The sequence below is a fragment of the Triturus cristatus genome, chromosome 9 (genome assembly GCF_964204655.1).
Source record: "Triturus cristatus chromosome 9, aTriCri1.1, whole genome shotgun sequence".
Classification (NCBI taxonomy): Eukaryota; Metazoa; Chordata; class Amphibia; order Caudata; family Salamandridae; genus Triturus; species Triturus cristatus.
The window spans coordinates 933,575,393-933,591,505 of NC_140592.1; the positions used below are offsets into that span (position 1 = coordinate 933,575,393).

A 16,113-nucleotide genomic window follows, 5' to 3' on the forward strand; every position below is an offset into this window, starting at 1 on the left:
AAAGCATATTTGAAAAATTACAAAAGGCCTCAAATAGTTTTCTCCAGGCGAGCAAGGTTTTTAGACTTACTTAAGTCAGAAGTAGCTCGGATGATCACCTAGAAGTGACAGTGGGCTTCACTGAAGTATTGATGCTACATGTGTCCCTCACACTTGAAGGGAGCTGGACCCTGGTACTGGTTATCAAGATGAGAAAGATGCGAGAAACTGCACCAGCACTTGACAGGTAGCACTCGGTACCGAGCGCATAACTCACTTAATGCTCGTTACAGTTGTTTTAATCAGCTGGAACTGCTATTAACCAACTTCCAAGCATCATTTACAGAGGAACTACATTGGTCCAAGTTGTGGAAGTTTTCCCAAAGCTGTGTTTGAGACCTGGATAACTCAACCCAATCAGCTGTCTCCCGGGATCAAAGTAGACAGCCATGCAAGTCCCTGGGGCTCGTACCAGATAAACAAAATGAGCAATTGGGCTATTCTACCAACTAAAACAAGTTTTTAAACTGTAAACCTTACAGTCTGAAAAATTAATAATAGGAATGCAATCACTTTGTCAGGATTAAATTACAGTAATGCCCTTGCACCAAAGTTCACATGCACACTTATTTATTGGCATTTCACCCCCTCCATGGAAAATTCAGCAGGTTTTACCCACCATCATCTATGTGAAGGGTGTGATGGTTATAGATCAACTTATTTCAATATACGGATCAGTGACCAATTTCGGGGCTCGGGAGGGGCGGAAAAACAGGAAAATTGACGCCACCTGGTCCAGCACTCCATGAAAGAACCCTCCACTTCTCGCGCTTCCTTAAGACAAGTGCCTAAATTATGAAACTCTTTACACAGGTAAAGGTCTTCACAACATATGGGACTGCTTTCTTGAAACACCTCAACCACCCTTCAAACATCTCTGGTGCCACTGATGAGTGAGAAACTGTATTCACTGAATCCGTTTCAGAAGCTACATTGTATCGGTTATAGCACTCATCGTGTCTGGCTGTTCCAAATACGCGTAATGTGGATACAGAATAGTAACACAGTTGATTGATGCGGTAAGAAGGATACACTCTCGACTATGTTTTTGGGTGTTGGAGTGATGGTAACCCCCACCTCTCTCACTTTGTACAAAATGTGCGGATTCTGTGTTATTCCCAAGCACTCTTATTGTATACATGCATATGATTCGTGTCAGGCACTCTGACCCCGTTAGGGGGAGAGAGAAGAACAGAACTCTACCTGGCCAGGTATAGCAAGGTGCACTACGGCAATTCCCCTGCCCCGCCTGTACAAACAGGATGCACTTAAATATTTGTACCGGATCTGCCACAACAACAATGCACATGGCCAGCTCCTCAAAGACAAAAAGCTACCCACGAGCACCAGCGAAAACACCGCACCGAGAAACGCCCGTAAGCAAAGTATACAGAGACGCCCCTTGACCGGCGCTGCAGAACGCGCTTTAGCACCTTCTACAAAGTGCCTACACCAGACCAGTCACGTTTCCCGGCTCCCTTCATGAGTGGCTCATCCAGTCCGGGTTTTACTGTGCATTCTGGGACTTGTAGTCCCAATTTATCCCGTTACAAAATCATGACTGCAAGTCTCAGGTTCCAAAGAATGGACATGGGGAAAGGTGTGAATTCAGCATATAGTGCGCAGAGTACAAACCGAGCGCTGTCTAGACAGGATGGGGTAAAACGCACATCCTACGGATATAGACAAGAAACACGACACACCAAGTGAGTAGCTACTCACTAAGCAATGTTTACACATAGGGGTGTAATTATCCTCCGCCAGGTAACTGACTATTAGATGACTTCATGTCTTTAAAAACACAAAAACAGCCTGTGCGTCTGGGAGGCGCGAGCACCTGGGTTAGGAGTTACCTCCGAGTTAAGTTTATAAGGTTGCTGCTAGTTCTACACATAAGTCTGTAGAGGTCCCACGCTCGTAGCGCCCGCCCTTCTATCACAGGTAGACACAGAGCGGTTCAGCTGTTTACAGTAAAGACAGATCGATGCAGCTGGGCTACGAGTTCTTTCTTTGATGGTGAACTCCGCAGCAGCGCGGCGTTTCTGTACCTTCCACAAATCAGGCAGTTCAAAGGTGGGCCGGGCTGTCGCCAGCTGTGCGCCTCCACCAAGATCCGGGAAGGGGGGGGGGGGGGTGTTAAGTGAAGCCTTACCTGCAGCGCCCCTCTTCTGCCTCGCTGGGCGAGTCCATTGCTGCTGCTCGCCGGGGCTGCGGGGGGAAGATCAGACCAGCCTTCCTTCAGCGGAAAGAACAGTCCTGGAGGAATCCACAGCCCATCCGGTCTCCCTTCAGGAACTCGTACAATCCAGTGAGTGGAGAGCCTCGCGGACAAGTTTCCACAAACCCCCTTTCCACTTTAGGACACCCCAGGACCCCCCAGGCACAGGGGCTCGCGCCGGGAGACTCCCTCGCAGAGGACAGAGCGCGTCTTGCAAGGGGCAGTGTTGTGTGCGCGTGCAGCGCTCAGGGCTTTTCTCACTTCTGTAGCCGACTTCCTGTGCGAGAAGTGACTACGGCTCACGAAGAAGCCTGAAGACCAGCCCCTCTCTCTCCCCGGCCCCTCTCTCTACCCAGCCCCTCTCTCTCCCCGGTCAAACTTTCTACGGGACTTTTTCTTACTCTCCTAGAAGCATCGGGGGTCTGCAGAGAGAGGGTAGCAGCCGAACTATGAAAGCATGATTTCTACCCGGTGAAAGGAGGGCCACAAGTTGTTGCCTACTCAACGTTGGCAGAATAAAAATACTAATGTGAAAATACAGAGTTTTCTGAAAAACAAAGAAAAGGGCGGAACGAGCAGCGATCAATTAATAAAACATGTTTTAAGTACAATAGCAAAACATGACTTTCTGAATTATATGAGCTACAAAAAACATAAACACGCTATAATTTATAAGTGTGTGATTTATGAACGGGCCACATTGTGCATTTTTAGCATTTTGCCCGTTTGGAAATTAGTGCAAATTGTGCTCTCTCGTTTTATGTTTAGGCACTGGTAAGACCAGATTTTAGTAGGGTGACCAACTGGCATGGGTGCTAATTCAGGACAGTGAGTGTAAAAATCAGGACAAAGGGTCAAAATTCAGGACAAAAATTCAGGACAGGAGGTCAAAATTCAGGACAAAACTTCTGGACAAAAGGTAAGTTTTACAGACCCATCCGATGAGGTTGCGCAATAGTATGTAAGTAAGTATATTGACAACCATTTAAGCACTAGCACTAGTCAAAATAAGGTTATATTAGGTTGAAACAATTGTGTACTTCACGGTTTTTCAGTATGCACGCAGCTTTGATCAACTGTGCAGGTCTTTTTGTGGCATTTCATATGATAATAAGCTATATATATGGTTACAGCACTGGGTTGTCCAGTCTGAAATTTTGTTTACAATTCATGGTCCTGAGCAGGCATGTATGGTGAGAGAAATGGTCGGGAGGATCTGCTCTGATAGACATTGTGAGATGTAAAGTGGCAAGCATAAGATGCAGCTAATCCAGATCCAAACATATTCAACCATTTGCAAACCTATCCATCATGCATTCTTCCATCCATCATTTCACTCATCCATCCCTCCATCCACCCTTTTACTCATCCATCCATCCACCCTTTCACCCTATCTATCCACACACTCATCCATCCACTCTTCCACCCATCATCCATTCACTCATCCATCCAGCCATTTACCCTTTCACCCATCCATCCAGCCACCTTTTCACTTACTCATCCATCCACCCAGTCACTCATCCTTCCACACTTTCACCCTTTCAGTCATCCACACATCCATCCTCCCTTTCTCTCTCCATCAACCCTTTCACTTACTCATCCATCCTTCGTCCATCCACCCAACCAACCATCTACTCATCCACTCATGAATCCATCCATTCACCCTATTACTCATCCATCCTTTCAATCATCAATCCATCTTTTCTCTGATCCATCCACCCTTTCACTCCTTCACTCATCTATCCAAATTTTTGCCCATGTACCCTCTCTTTCACTCACTCATCCATCCTTACATCCACCCTTTCACACATCTGTCCATCCATTCACCCTTTCACTTATCAATTCATAAATCCATCCATCCATCATTTCACTCACTCACTCATCCATCCACCCATTCTTTCTTTCATCATCCATCCATTCACCCTTTCATTCATCCATTCATCCTTTCACTAATCCATCCAGCCATCCACCCATCCCTTCACTTACTTACTGACTCACCTTTTCACATTAATTGTGAGCTGAGCCTTTGTCTGTAGAGTTGCAGACAGAAGAGACCCATCAGGAACTCACCCCTCGCTGTAGTTCCTAAAGCTAGGGGTGGGGCAGCGTCCACTATGCCCCTGCACATAGTCACTCTGAAACCTTTAAAGTCATGAGTCATGCATGATGCACAGTGCCTGGACGTGAGGTGACTGTGGCATGGTGTTGTTTCCAGGGCTTTAAGTGGGATGACAAAACTGGGGGGTCTTTCCAAAGGGGGTGTTCGATGTAATTAAGGGCGTAGTTTAAAACAACTAAGCTAAAAATCTGTGCTTAGCATAGTGTGCCGCCCGACTGGTATTTTGCTGCTTCTGTCATTGCATTCAGATATATAATACAGCAAGTAATGTTACACCTACAACAAGCCAGAACTATATGCTTTGTCAATGCTTGTTAGTTGCATAAAATAACAAGCATTGGCAAAGCCAATAGGTCTCGCCAATGCAAGCGCTATTAAAGCAGAGCCGGTAACTTATGATGTAATGAGATCATCTGCCTCAATCTTCACTCCTTCAGTAGAATACAGTCTCTGTCGTTTGAAAGAAATATGAACTTTCTATAAATAGATGAATTAACTACAGCACTGAACGATTGCTTTATTTCAATGCAAAGTCTCTTATTTAGACACTGGTTAACTGGGAAGTCCTGTCCACGCGACTTCCTGTTCACTTGGGCAGATGCTGGGAGCACGCCATTCAGTTTCAGATGGCGCTGTGGCCAATGGCCATCAGGAATTACTTCCGGGTCGCAAGTTGGTGGCCGAAATTGATGTTTATTGTGGCTCGGTATAATAATAATAATAAAGAAATGTGTAAAGTGCCTGGTTACTCCATTTGGAGTTTCCCTGCTCTAGGATTTCAAAAACCATAGTAGCCCAGCCTGAGACAGAAACCTGGTTAGGATTGTCTAAAAAGCCAGTTCCTGAGGTTTTTTGGAAAGATCAGTTCAGAGCGTTCCTGTTTCAAATCAACAGGGGGGAGTTCCACAGTTTGGCGGCCAAGACACTGAACAAGTGGCCTCCCATGTTCTCTCTTGCCACCTTAGGAACCACAGTGAGCACGGCTTTGATAGCGCCTGATCAAAGGGTAAAGTTAGCCGGGGCCTTTCAAATTCAAGATTTGTGGCAAAAGCAAAAAGCTTTAAAGGATACTCTTTTCCTGAGGGGGAGCCAGTGAAGATTGGCAGGACCAGGCCCAAAGAAGAGAATCTAGCGGAGTTCAGCAGCACCCGTGCTGCTGCGTTCTCTACCCTTTGGAGCATCCTTAAACGGCTTTGACTGGCCTCAGGGAGAGCACATTACAGTAATCCAGTTTAGAGATCACTAGGGCCTGGATTACCGTTTTCCTGCTGGCTTCAAGGAAAAGACTCGAGATCTTACATAGCATTTTTAGGAAGCCAAAGCACGTCAGCCCAATCAGGGTTGAAACATAATGCTTCGAAGTTGTAGATCATGTTGATAGGGCATCTCAGCTTAGTAACCGACCAAGATACAAGCTTTACCTGTCCCAAGTTATGGCATTCATGCACCGTACACATTTGTGAACAAGGCATTAAGGATGGCCTATGGATGTATTTTAAAGGGAATCTTATTTTCCTTCCATGTCTAAGTAGCCGGGACTGGTGGCTTACTGGACTAATGCATCCACTGTAGGGGCCTGTGTTTCACTTCATGGTCACAGGTTCAAATCCCAGCAGGTCCACTCAGCCATTCATCCTTCTGAGGTTGATAAAATGAGTACCATTGAGTTGGGTAACAATAAACAACTGTTATTCAGTGCCAAGATTCCCTTCTCGGTGAATGTGTGGTTTACAAATACACGTTATGTTACTTATGAGTTGCAGGATATTGATATTAAATCTGATTATCTGACATCAAGAGTCGGCGGACTCCTTGTGTGATCTGGGAATGTCAGTCTGGTGTGGCCTTACTTGACTCAACAAGTCACCAGACTGCCAGGTCTCACTTTAAACATATATGACTTGACTACTTTGGTCAAAGCGATCATTCGACCATCTAGGAGGCCATCATTGGCCGTGCGGTGTGCTCCGTTCCTCAATGAAATACTGTCACTAGTCTGACGTGCGCTATGATGTGAGCAGAAATTCCACGTGAAGCATGACGTCAACTTGAGACGCCCATAAGATGGGTGGGAATCGTTTTTCCACAAATGCCCCCGCTTAAACTTATGTAGCAAAAGCGTTTTCAGCAAAACTGGAATTTCTGGCCACCTACCATATTTGGGCAGCCAATAAGCATTTTTTTATTTTAACGGAAACACATATTTGTGTAGGCCAAAGGGCTATTCAGCAAAGAAATACACACAGAATGTTATCTTATGAGACAGGTAGAAAATATTCGGCATTCAAATGTAAAACTGCTCTGAGCAGTCTCTGAATGATGTCCCCACACAACTTATCATGTGTGTGACGTCACTAGCAAAACTTTTTCTTATCTACTTTTATATCTCTTAGCCAATTATTTACCTACATAGCACACATGTGATGCCTTAAGACCCCTCTAGATTCCTTTTACATAATGTACACCAGAGACGTAAGCTCCCCACCCATACAGAACCTGAAAATCTTATAGGGTTCATGGCGTACTTCCCAGGTTTTACAGCCTTGGATAGGAGTAGGGAGGCACAAAGTAACAAACTGTGTCCTGTGCAATTTTAATTTATTTACTTTTTTACACAACACTGAAAGCTTAGCAAACTTTGAGGAGGACGTAAGAGAAACATCTTAGAAATTAAGCTTTTGCTTTAAGGAATCTAAGCAAAACCAGAATTTTTTAAAACAAATTCTCTTCCCAAATAGTTTTGGTGACGTCTTCAGAAAAAAAAAATGTTTTTTTGCTAGCAAAGTTTTGTGCAGCTTACAAGACCGTGCAAAACTTTGCAGTGTGAGATTTGCAAACTTTGCAGAACTCTGCAGTTTTGAAATGTAAATCCCAGCTGTAGCTATGTGAAGTCAGCGAGGGTGGGTACAAATAGGTAAGAAAGGGGGTTCCTGCGCTCAGCCCCCTCTGGTTGGGGAAGCTGAGATGCAACAATAAACCTTTACTGCTACAAAACATGGCTTCTGCCCCTGATGAATGACCCGCTGATCTTGAACCTCCTCTGCAGGTGTGGGACAAAGGTCTTTAACCCCCCGGCCGTGTCCGCCACACCCCGACCGGCCCCTGTACCATTAATCTTCTACGATGTTCATGAATTCACCTACCTGTAGGTGCAGCCGCCCCGGGTGGGGGCTGCCCTGGCCCGCATTACTCATTTATCCACGGATCTACAGGTGGTTCACGCCTCAGGTAGGCGAGGCCTACAGTGCACGGCTGACCTGCTCCGCATTTCACTACTTATCAGTATTCAGGGGTCACCGCAGGTTTACTGTGCGAGTGAGTGACCCTGCACGGGCCGCTGAGGTCTGAGGCACTGATGCTAAACCCACTCAGCTGCATAATGAGTGATTTAAGAGTAGCAGCTAACTATAACTAACATAGCTACAGGCAGCTCTGTGGGCCAGCTGAGGCGCTGCACACCCCCTGCTCCAGGGAGTAATGTACTAGTTCCTTACTCCAGGCCGTCTGAACTATTCACGTCACACATGTACACAGTGCTTGTGAGAGGGGCGTGAAAATCCTTGCACCCTTGGCAAAAGATGCACTGCTTCAATCGTGAGAAGAAACTTCTGCAAAAAGAGACTTTCCGAAAAAAATCCCAGCAGCAGCGCGTTTTTATAGGGAGAGCTCTCTGGCGCCCACAAGAAAAGTCTTCTGTAAGTGGAATCTCGACATGTAAAAGAACGTTACCCCAGTGAAGAGCAACATTTTTAGGCTTCACGGGTGAAAAGTGACATGCCAGCGCCTCTTTCTCATGAGTGAGCGCCCCCCGCCCACCTTCATCACAGGTAAAGGACTGACACACACTACACCATTCATTCAGTCAACAATAATCAAATATCGAGCGAAAAGCTTCCTAGAACAGTCTCGCAGCTTCATGGCGCTACAAATAACATTGTTTATGATTGTCCAAACCATGGAAAGTGGTTTTATGTCCAACGTGCCACGACAGAAGTAGGAGTGAGACCAAGATGGGAATCTGGGACTAGCAGGCTGCAGGCAGACTGTTGGCAGTAGGCGCAGTAACCCACAGAGCTATCCTGCCGCAACATGCTTTAAAAAGTCTGTAAGGGTCAGTGAGAGCTCTGAGAGGTGGAGGGGACACCGAGCACAGAGTGAGGAGTGCAGGAGGGGTGCGAGATCTCGGTGGATGAGATGTGGATAAAGACAGTTCTGAAAGAAAGAGGGTGGAGGAGATATCTAGAACAGAGTGGGGGTAGTGGGGGGGGTGGTGAGATCACAGAGGAGTGAGTGTTGGAGGGGAGCGAGAGTGTCCGGGTAGAGAAGGGTAATAAAGACATGAGCTAGGGTGGAGAGAGTGCTTGGTAACTTAGAGAGAGATCAACTCTAGGGACAAGGGAGAGCACAGAAGTAGGTTATGAAGAGGGTGTCTCCAGAAGGGAGGAAAGTGGCTGGAGAGACCCAGAAAACAGGAGGGTTAAGATTCAGAGCGCCCCCTGGGTGGTTATATTAAGAATGTGGGTGGTGAAAGAGATTAAAACAAGGCACAAGAAGAGAAAAGGCGGGCTAGTGAGACAGTGAAAGTGAAATGGAGAGAATGGGAAAACGAAAGAGCTCGAGAAAGAGGCGTTGATAGTGACAGAAAAGGGACGTACTAAGAGACTGATACAGATCAGGGTACCTAAAATATGCCTACTACCACGGATAGAGTAATTTCACAGTTACACGCACATACATTCATCATACGCTAGGGCCCATTTCACTAACATACGCTCCAATACTCTACCAGCAGCAAACCTGTGGGAAGAAAACTCCTAAAGCACCCTGCATCTATATCTAGGCGATAGGACCAGTTTAGTGGCTGTCTAACATAATATAAACAATCTATAAACAGTAATCAATAAGTCTTCAATAAACGACAAGGAAAGAAACAACCAACACCATGTTTAAAAGTTATATTGCTTTATCTAAAATTAGTCAGAATAAAATCAGAATAAATCATTTCTCATAATTACCTATTCTAACTAGTGTCAGAACGGGTCAGGACCAGTCTCTCGTAAAGTCTTTTCAGGATAAGGTCCTCAGCATCAGTCCTCAGCAACGCAAGTTCACGCAGCAAGGCGACGAAAGAAAAGTGCGGGGAGAGCCCTCCCTAAGCTAACATTTTATAATGCAAAATACAATGAAAACCCACATAAACTTCTACAAGTAAAATTGTATCACTGAGCAGAACGAAAAGGAAGGGATGTATCTTAGCAACATCCTGAAATCTCCGCTCAAGAAAATCATAATACGCAATCCTCGGAAAAGGAATCAAGTTTTGTAACTGTTGAAGTTCACTTCCCTCGGCAAATCAGCCTTTGCACAGAGTTCTTTCTAAGGCTCCATTGTTCATCAAGGACGAACATTTCGTTTGGAGATCCTCCAAACTTGCTGATGTCCTCCCGGAAACTTCCATATAAGGACTACCGTCAGTTTCTCTGTTAACTGAACTCCAGCAGGGGTCTCCCTTGTAACATCATAGATCTCGCCTGCACCACAGCTCAGCCAGGCTTCAAATTATTCTCAGTTATTTTCATAAAGGCCTCCATAGGCCACAATAGACCATCTTTAATTAAAGAGACAAAATAAAGATTACTACATCATAATGATTAGACAGTGTTAACCCCACTAACACCCTTATGTGTATGCATTTATCTAGCTTTGCGACATATAGAGCATTAATTCAGACAGCGTTTTGTGCTCAAAATAAATAGCACACAGCAACGTTTAAACATGAAAACTTGCACGTTATTGTGAATACATAAACAGCACATACATGCTAACCCTCGTGTAACCTTCTCTTGTGTTAGGACAAACAGGTTGATTAATAAAATACACTTGCACAAGACAAATAATTAGTTGTTAATTATTAATAAATTAATAAAACGCATAGACATGCTAGAGCTTCAAAAGCCCCAGAATTTTCTAATAGAAAACTCTGCTCCAGCAATCCCCCCTTTGGTGATTTTATCACCAAATAAACCCAAAAAAAAATTAGTGAAAATTTAGTCCCATTTTAGGAGAAATCAGAAATGTCTTTTCCCCTTACACAACATTAAACACCAGTCACTCTTTCATCATCTCTCTTAGTCTCTAAATAAACACTCTCCCTTAATTCTTCTAATTCAATCTCTTCTGGTTCTCTTTTCGAATTTTTCGAATTCTTATTTTTCTTTTCATTTTTCAATTTCTCTTTCCCTCTCCTGTTTTTACAACACACACACACTAATCTCAGTATCAGCAAAGCAACAATTATACAAGACAAGGGAAACAATATTCTACCTATAATAGTACTACCTATTTTTGCAATAAAATCCTTAACAGCTATCATCTTATTAGCTAGTTTAGTCCATAAACTCCCAGTTTCAAGCGGTACTAAATCTTCATGCAAATCAGTAATATTTTTGATATAGACCTTCAGGTCTTTACTTTCATCAGGAATGTAAGTGCAACAATGTTGAACTTTCAAAATTCCACAGACTCCACCCTCCTTGGCCAAAAGAATATCAAGGGCAAGTCGATTTTGCATAGACATGGCACGTACGGCACTTAACTCCGTATTTACCAAAAGAAATCCTCCTGCGGTATTTGTCGATAAACGATCAACCACTGTGGACAATTTCCGAATTCCATAAGCATTTAAAGAAATTCCCACTGCTGGAATCAAAACCCCAAAAATATCACCCACAATTTCAGACCAAGTTTCTCTCTTAAAACGTTTTAATAGGTTAATATCTTCTACATCACTTATTTTATCTGTATGAAAAATCTTAGGAAAAACCAAACCCACATAACATGTGCCATACCAATGGTCAGGCAACCTGTAATAAGCCTTGTTCCCACACACATAGTACACTCCTGGAAAAATAGTATCTTCTCCACCTCTGAAACCCCAACCAGTCGCAACGAAGTATGTATCATGACACTCACTAGTCCCCACAAAATATGTATCATATTGGGATCTCCTTCTGGTAATGCATAGTTTACCCTTCTGCGGTGCATCTAGTGCCAAAGTTGGACTAGCCCCATTTCTCAACTCTTTTCCCATTTCAATGTCCCAAATTGTCTCACTCACTTCATATTTCCCTGCTTTCTCATGCATATTCACTCTCCTTTCCTCTACCATATCTAGGAAAGCTTTCTCCTCTTCTTTCAAACTACAAGTTAAATTATTCTTAAAAATGTAATCTAATGTTAGTCCTTTTTCTTCAATAAAAATTTCACCAAAAGTGTTAGCTTCTTTAGCTGGATTCAGCTCTTTGTTCATTGGCAAATGCCCAAAAATACTATCTCTGTTAGACATCTTATAATCTATTTTCCCTAACAAATAAAAAACACTACTTAAAATACTACAAGAAATACCATATGTAGCTGGTAAATGATGATAAGTAACACCCTCTGAAACTGATGCAGGTAACTGCATGCAGACATAGCAATCCCTCACTTCCATTGTCTTCACATATTCATATAACAGTTTAGAAAAAGCATTACTAGAAAAATTGTTAATTGACCTGTCTTTGTGTATGTAACTATTCCTAATTGGAACTACTTTTTGTGAATCCTTCTCTATATTAGTCATGTTCTCTGTGTCCATCCCAAATTCAACCTTAAAAGTAATTAATAAAATTAAAACACCCCATAGAAGCATTAATATTCCAGTACAACAGCAGCACATCTTGCACCATCTTTTAAAGAAGGCACATCTATTTTGATTATTCTCTATGTTAGCCATTCTGCTTTAACTTCTACTACTCCACTACTGTAATTAGATCTTTTCAATTCTTCAACGTTGGTTCCAAACTTTTCAACTTTTCAAATGAATCTTCCTGTTCACTCAGACCAAGTGAATCCTTCTTTTACTCAGTTTGGATACTCATCATTTTTCACTCCAATTTCTTCAACATCAAATTGTATCAGATCTCCAACATTCAAATCCTCAGTATCTGACTCTTCTCCAATGTCAGTCAAGAGTACTTTCAGGATTTCACCAGTATCTTCCTCAACCACTTCTCTCAAGACCACTTCCGGATTATCTTGAGTCACTGTTTCTTCTTTTCCTTCTTCAGACAGTGTCACATAAGACCATTCCGGTGATCTGTACTTTTGGTTGGGTTTTTTAACTCTTTTTATTTCTACTGGTTCTTTTGTTCTCTTTGATTCTTCTTCTTCAGCCTTTGAAGTTTGACTGGATACCTCATTCACTTGTTCAGCTTCCGATGTATTTGCTTTTATTATCCTGTATCTCAGTCTTTTCACTCTGTTGTTAGGCCAACGATCTCCTTTCACAACCTTTTTCGGCTTTTCTTTAACACTCCTTTCTCCAATCGAAGTTCTCTTTCTCAGAACTCGACCTTCTGTCTGTTCATTCTCATCATCCGATTCTGTTTCAATTGCCTTTTGCTTTTGTTTCTTAGCAGTTTTCTTTTCTTTCACAGATTCTTTCACCACTGTTTGAGACTTCCCTACTTCTATCCCTCCTCGGGTCTCCGACACGCAATCTTCTTGCTGTCTACTTATCCCTTCACCTAGCTCCTCATCAATGTTCCCTACACCTCCTCGGGGGTCTTCCGCAATCTGTCCCTCTCTACCTTCTTCTGACCCTGTTTCTTCAAGAATAATCTCAAGTGGCTCTTCAATCTCCTCCTCTTCTGATTCAGGAGTAGTCTCAATGTGTTTTCTCTTTTCTTTTCTTTTTCCTCCACTGCTACCCGAAACTTCAGGCTCTTTCACAGAATCTGATCTTCCCTCTGATACTCGCAGTGAATCTCTTGAAGCTGTCTCTGCTTCTTTTCTCACTGATTCTGTATCTTCAGGATCTTCACCATCACTGGAATCTGACTCTTCATAATACTCTTCACCAGTTCCCTCTCTCGGGCTTGGAATTCTCAGAGTATGACTTGCATGTACCCAGTGTCTTACTCCAGCACACTTTACTGCAGTCGTTGTAGTCAGAATAACTTGTCTTGGCCTTCCCCACCTTGGAATCAAGCAATTTCTTCTTCTGTGCACCTTAATCCTCACCCAGTCACCTGGACTCAGATCATGGGCTTGCTTCTTCTCAAGTGTGGTAGCTTCTTCTCCAACCTGGTGAAACACAGAATGAACTGCGTCAGCCAGGCCTTTACAGTAATCCAAAATCATGTCATCAGTTATTGTCATCAATTTATTCACAGGCACGAATGCATGGCGCATTGCACGTCCCATAATGATTTCATGCGGACTCAATCCTGTAGTCCTGTCTGGAGTAGATCTCATAGTCATTAAGACTAAAGGCAGAACATCTGGCCATTTCATGCCAGTGGCTAAGCACATTTTTCCAATTCTGTTTTTGATTGTGCCATTAATCTGCTCAACCACACCAGAAGCCTCTGGTCGGTATGCACAATGTAGCTTCTGCTGTATTTTTAATGCTTCACAAATCAAACCAATGAGTTCATTTTGAAAGTGTCTACCTCTGTCAGATTCAACTGTAACTGGAAACCCAAACCTAGGAATCAACTCCCTCAACAGTAATTTTGCCACTGTTAATCCATCATTCCTCCTTGTCGGGTAAGCTTCCACCCACCTTGAAAACAAACAGACTACCACTAGGACATACCTCAGTCTGTTCACTTGGGGCATTTCAATGAAATCAATTTGCATCCTTGTGAAAGGACCTCCTTCTCTGCCAATTGTCCCTAAACTCACCACTGTCTTTTTCCCAGTGTTAAACTGCTGACAAATTAAACACCTTTGACAGATGCTTTCCGCAATTGTCCTAAACTTTGCATTGTACCAGGTCTGTTTAAAGGACCTAATCATCGCGTCCCTCCCCAGATGTCCCTGACCATGATACATCCTTGCCATTGACGACAAAATTGAGTTTGGCATCACTGGTCTGCCATCTCTGTAGACCCAAACATGGTCTGTTTCTCTTGGAGCACATCCTGCTTTAACCCAATCTCGTTTCTCTTCTTCTTCTGCCTCATCTTGTAACTGTTTCACTTCATCCCACGTTTCTAGGACATTAGTAAACATCACAGAAGGGAAAGACATTTCCTTTTTTTCTCTTTCCCTGTTAATTGATTGGTTCAGCTTCGCACAATACTGTGCCACATCATTAGCATATCTATTGCCAACAGTGATAAAATCCTCTCCTGAAACATGTGCAGCACATTTCACCACTGCTAACTCCTTAGGCAGCTGTATCGCCTCAAGCAATTTTCCAATCAACTCAGCATTCTTTATCGGAGTTCCACCCGATGTCAAGAAACCCCTTTGTAGCCACAGTTGGCCAAAATCATGCACCACTCCAAACCCATACTGACTATCAGTCAACACAGTTGTTCTCAAATCTTTCCCAATCTCACAAGCTCTTGTCAATGCCACTAATTCAGCAACTTGCGCAGATTTTACTCCTTTCAATGGTGATGCTTCCATAACTTCCGAAACTTTGCACACTGCATATGCTGCACATAGCACACCATTATCATTTCTCAGGCATGATCCATCCACAAACAACACATGATCATTCTCTGGCAAGGGAACATCCTTGATATCTGGTCTTGGTTTCGTACAGTACTCAAGCACATCCAAACAATCATGATCATCTTCCATTTTTATACCCACATTCTCAATATCCGGCAAAAGTGTCGCTGGATTCACATTCGTACATCTTTCAAGAGTCACATTTGATGCTCCCAAAATCACTTTCTCATACTTAGTCAACCGACTATTTGACATATGCTGAGTTCTGCTTCTTGTCAAAAGAATCGCCACATTGTGAGGTACGAATACCCTTACAGGATACCCCATTATGATCCCCTCACTCTGTTCCAGGCTTCTGCATGTTGCAGCCACAGATTTTAGACAACCTGGTAAACCCACAGCTACAGGGTCAAGTGTCGATGAGAAGTACGCAATAGGCCTTCTCAATTGTCCATGTTTCTGGATTAACACTGAAAGTGCACATCCATTTCTCTCACTGCAGTACAGCTCGAATTCTTTTTCATAGTCTGGCATACCCAGAGCTGGAGCTTCACACATTTTTGTTTTGAGCTCTTCAAATGCTGCCAATTGTTCTGCATCTAGATCCAATGGATCTATCATGTCACTTTTTGTCAATTTAATCATTGGCTTTGCTATCAGGGAAAAATTAATTATCCACTGACGACAATATCCCACCATACCCAGGAACATTCTCACTTCTCTCTGAGTTTTTGGAGCTTTCATTTCTCTGATTATTTTGATCCTGTCAGTAGTCACTTTTCTCAGACCCTTCTCAATATTATGTCCAAGATAATGCACCTCTTTCTTGCAAAATTGTAATTTGGCTGGGGATACCTTTAACCCTCCATCTGCCAGATGATTCAGTAAAGCTATGGTATCCACTTCACAAGCTTCACGTGTCTTTGATGCCACAAGTAGGTCATCAATGTATTGCACTAGCACTGAGCTTTCAGGCATGATCAGACTTTCCAACGATCTTTTCAATAACTGATTGAATATCGAAGGACTCTCCGTATACCCCTGTGGGATACGACACCATGCTAAAATACGCTGGCCAAACCTAAATGCAAAAATCGGCTGGCTGTCATGATGCAATGGAATTGAAAAGAATGCATGACACAAATCAATCACTGTGTACCACTCAGCATCATGTGGAATTTGATACAGAATCACTGATGGATTTGGCACGATGGGACAACATGCCACT

The 16,113-nt window shown here is 43.2% G+C and overlaps 1 protein-coding gene across 4 annotated transcripts in view; it reads right to left on the minus strand.

Moving 5' to 3' along the window:
* RIN3 (Ras and Rab interactor 3) overlaps positions 1–2,570 on the minus strand; it is a 477,167-nt gene extending 474,597 nt beyond the window's left edge. The window contains exon 1 of one of the 4 annotated variants that reach the window (XM_085626503.1): positions 2,192–2,568. In XM_085626503.1, coding sequence (XP_085482629.1) covers positions 2,192–2,229 — 38 coding nt within the window. In that variant the 5' untranslated portion in view covers positions 2,230–2,568. Of the gene's footprint in view, positions 1–2,191 lie in introns of all 4 variants that reach the window. The other 3 variants (XM_085626504.1, XM_085626501.1, XM_085626502.1) reach the window with 3 other exon arrangements.
* Between the last annotated feature and the right edge of the window lie 13,543 nt (positions 2,571–16,113).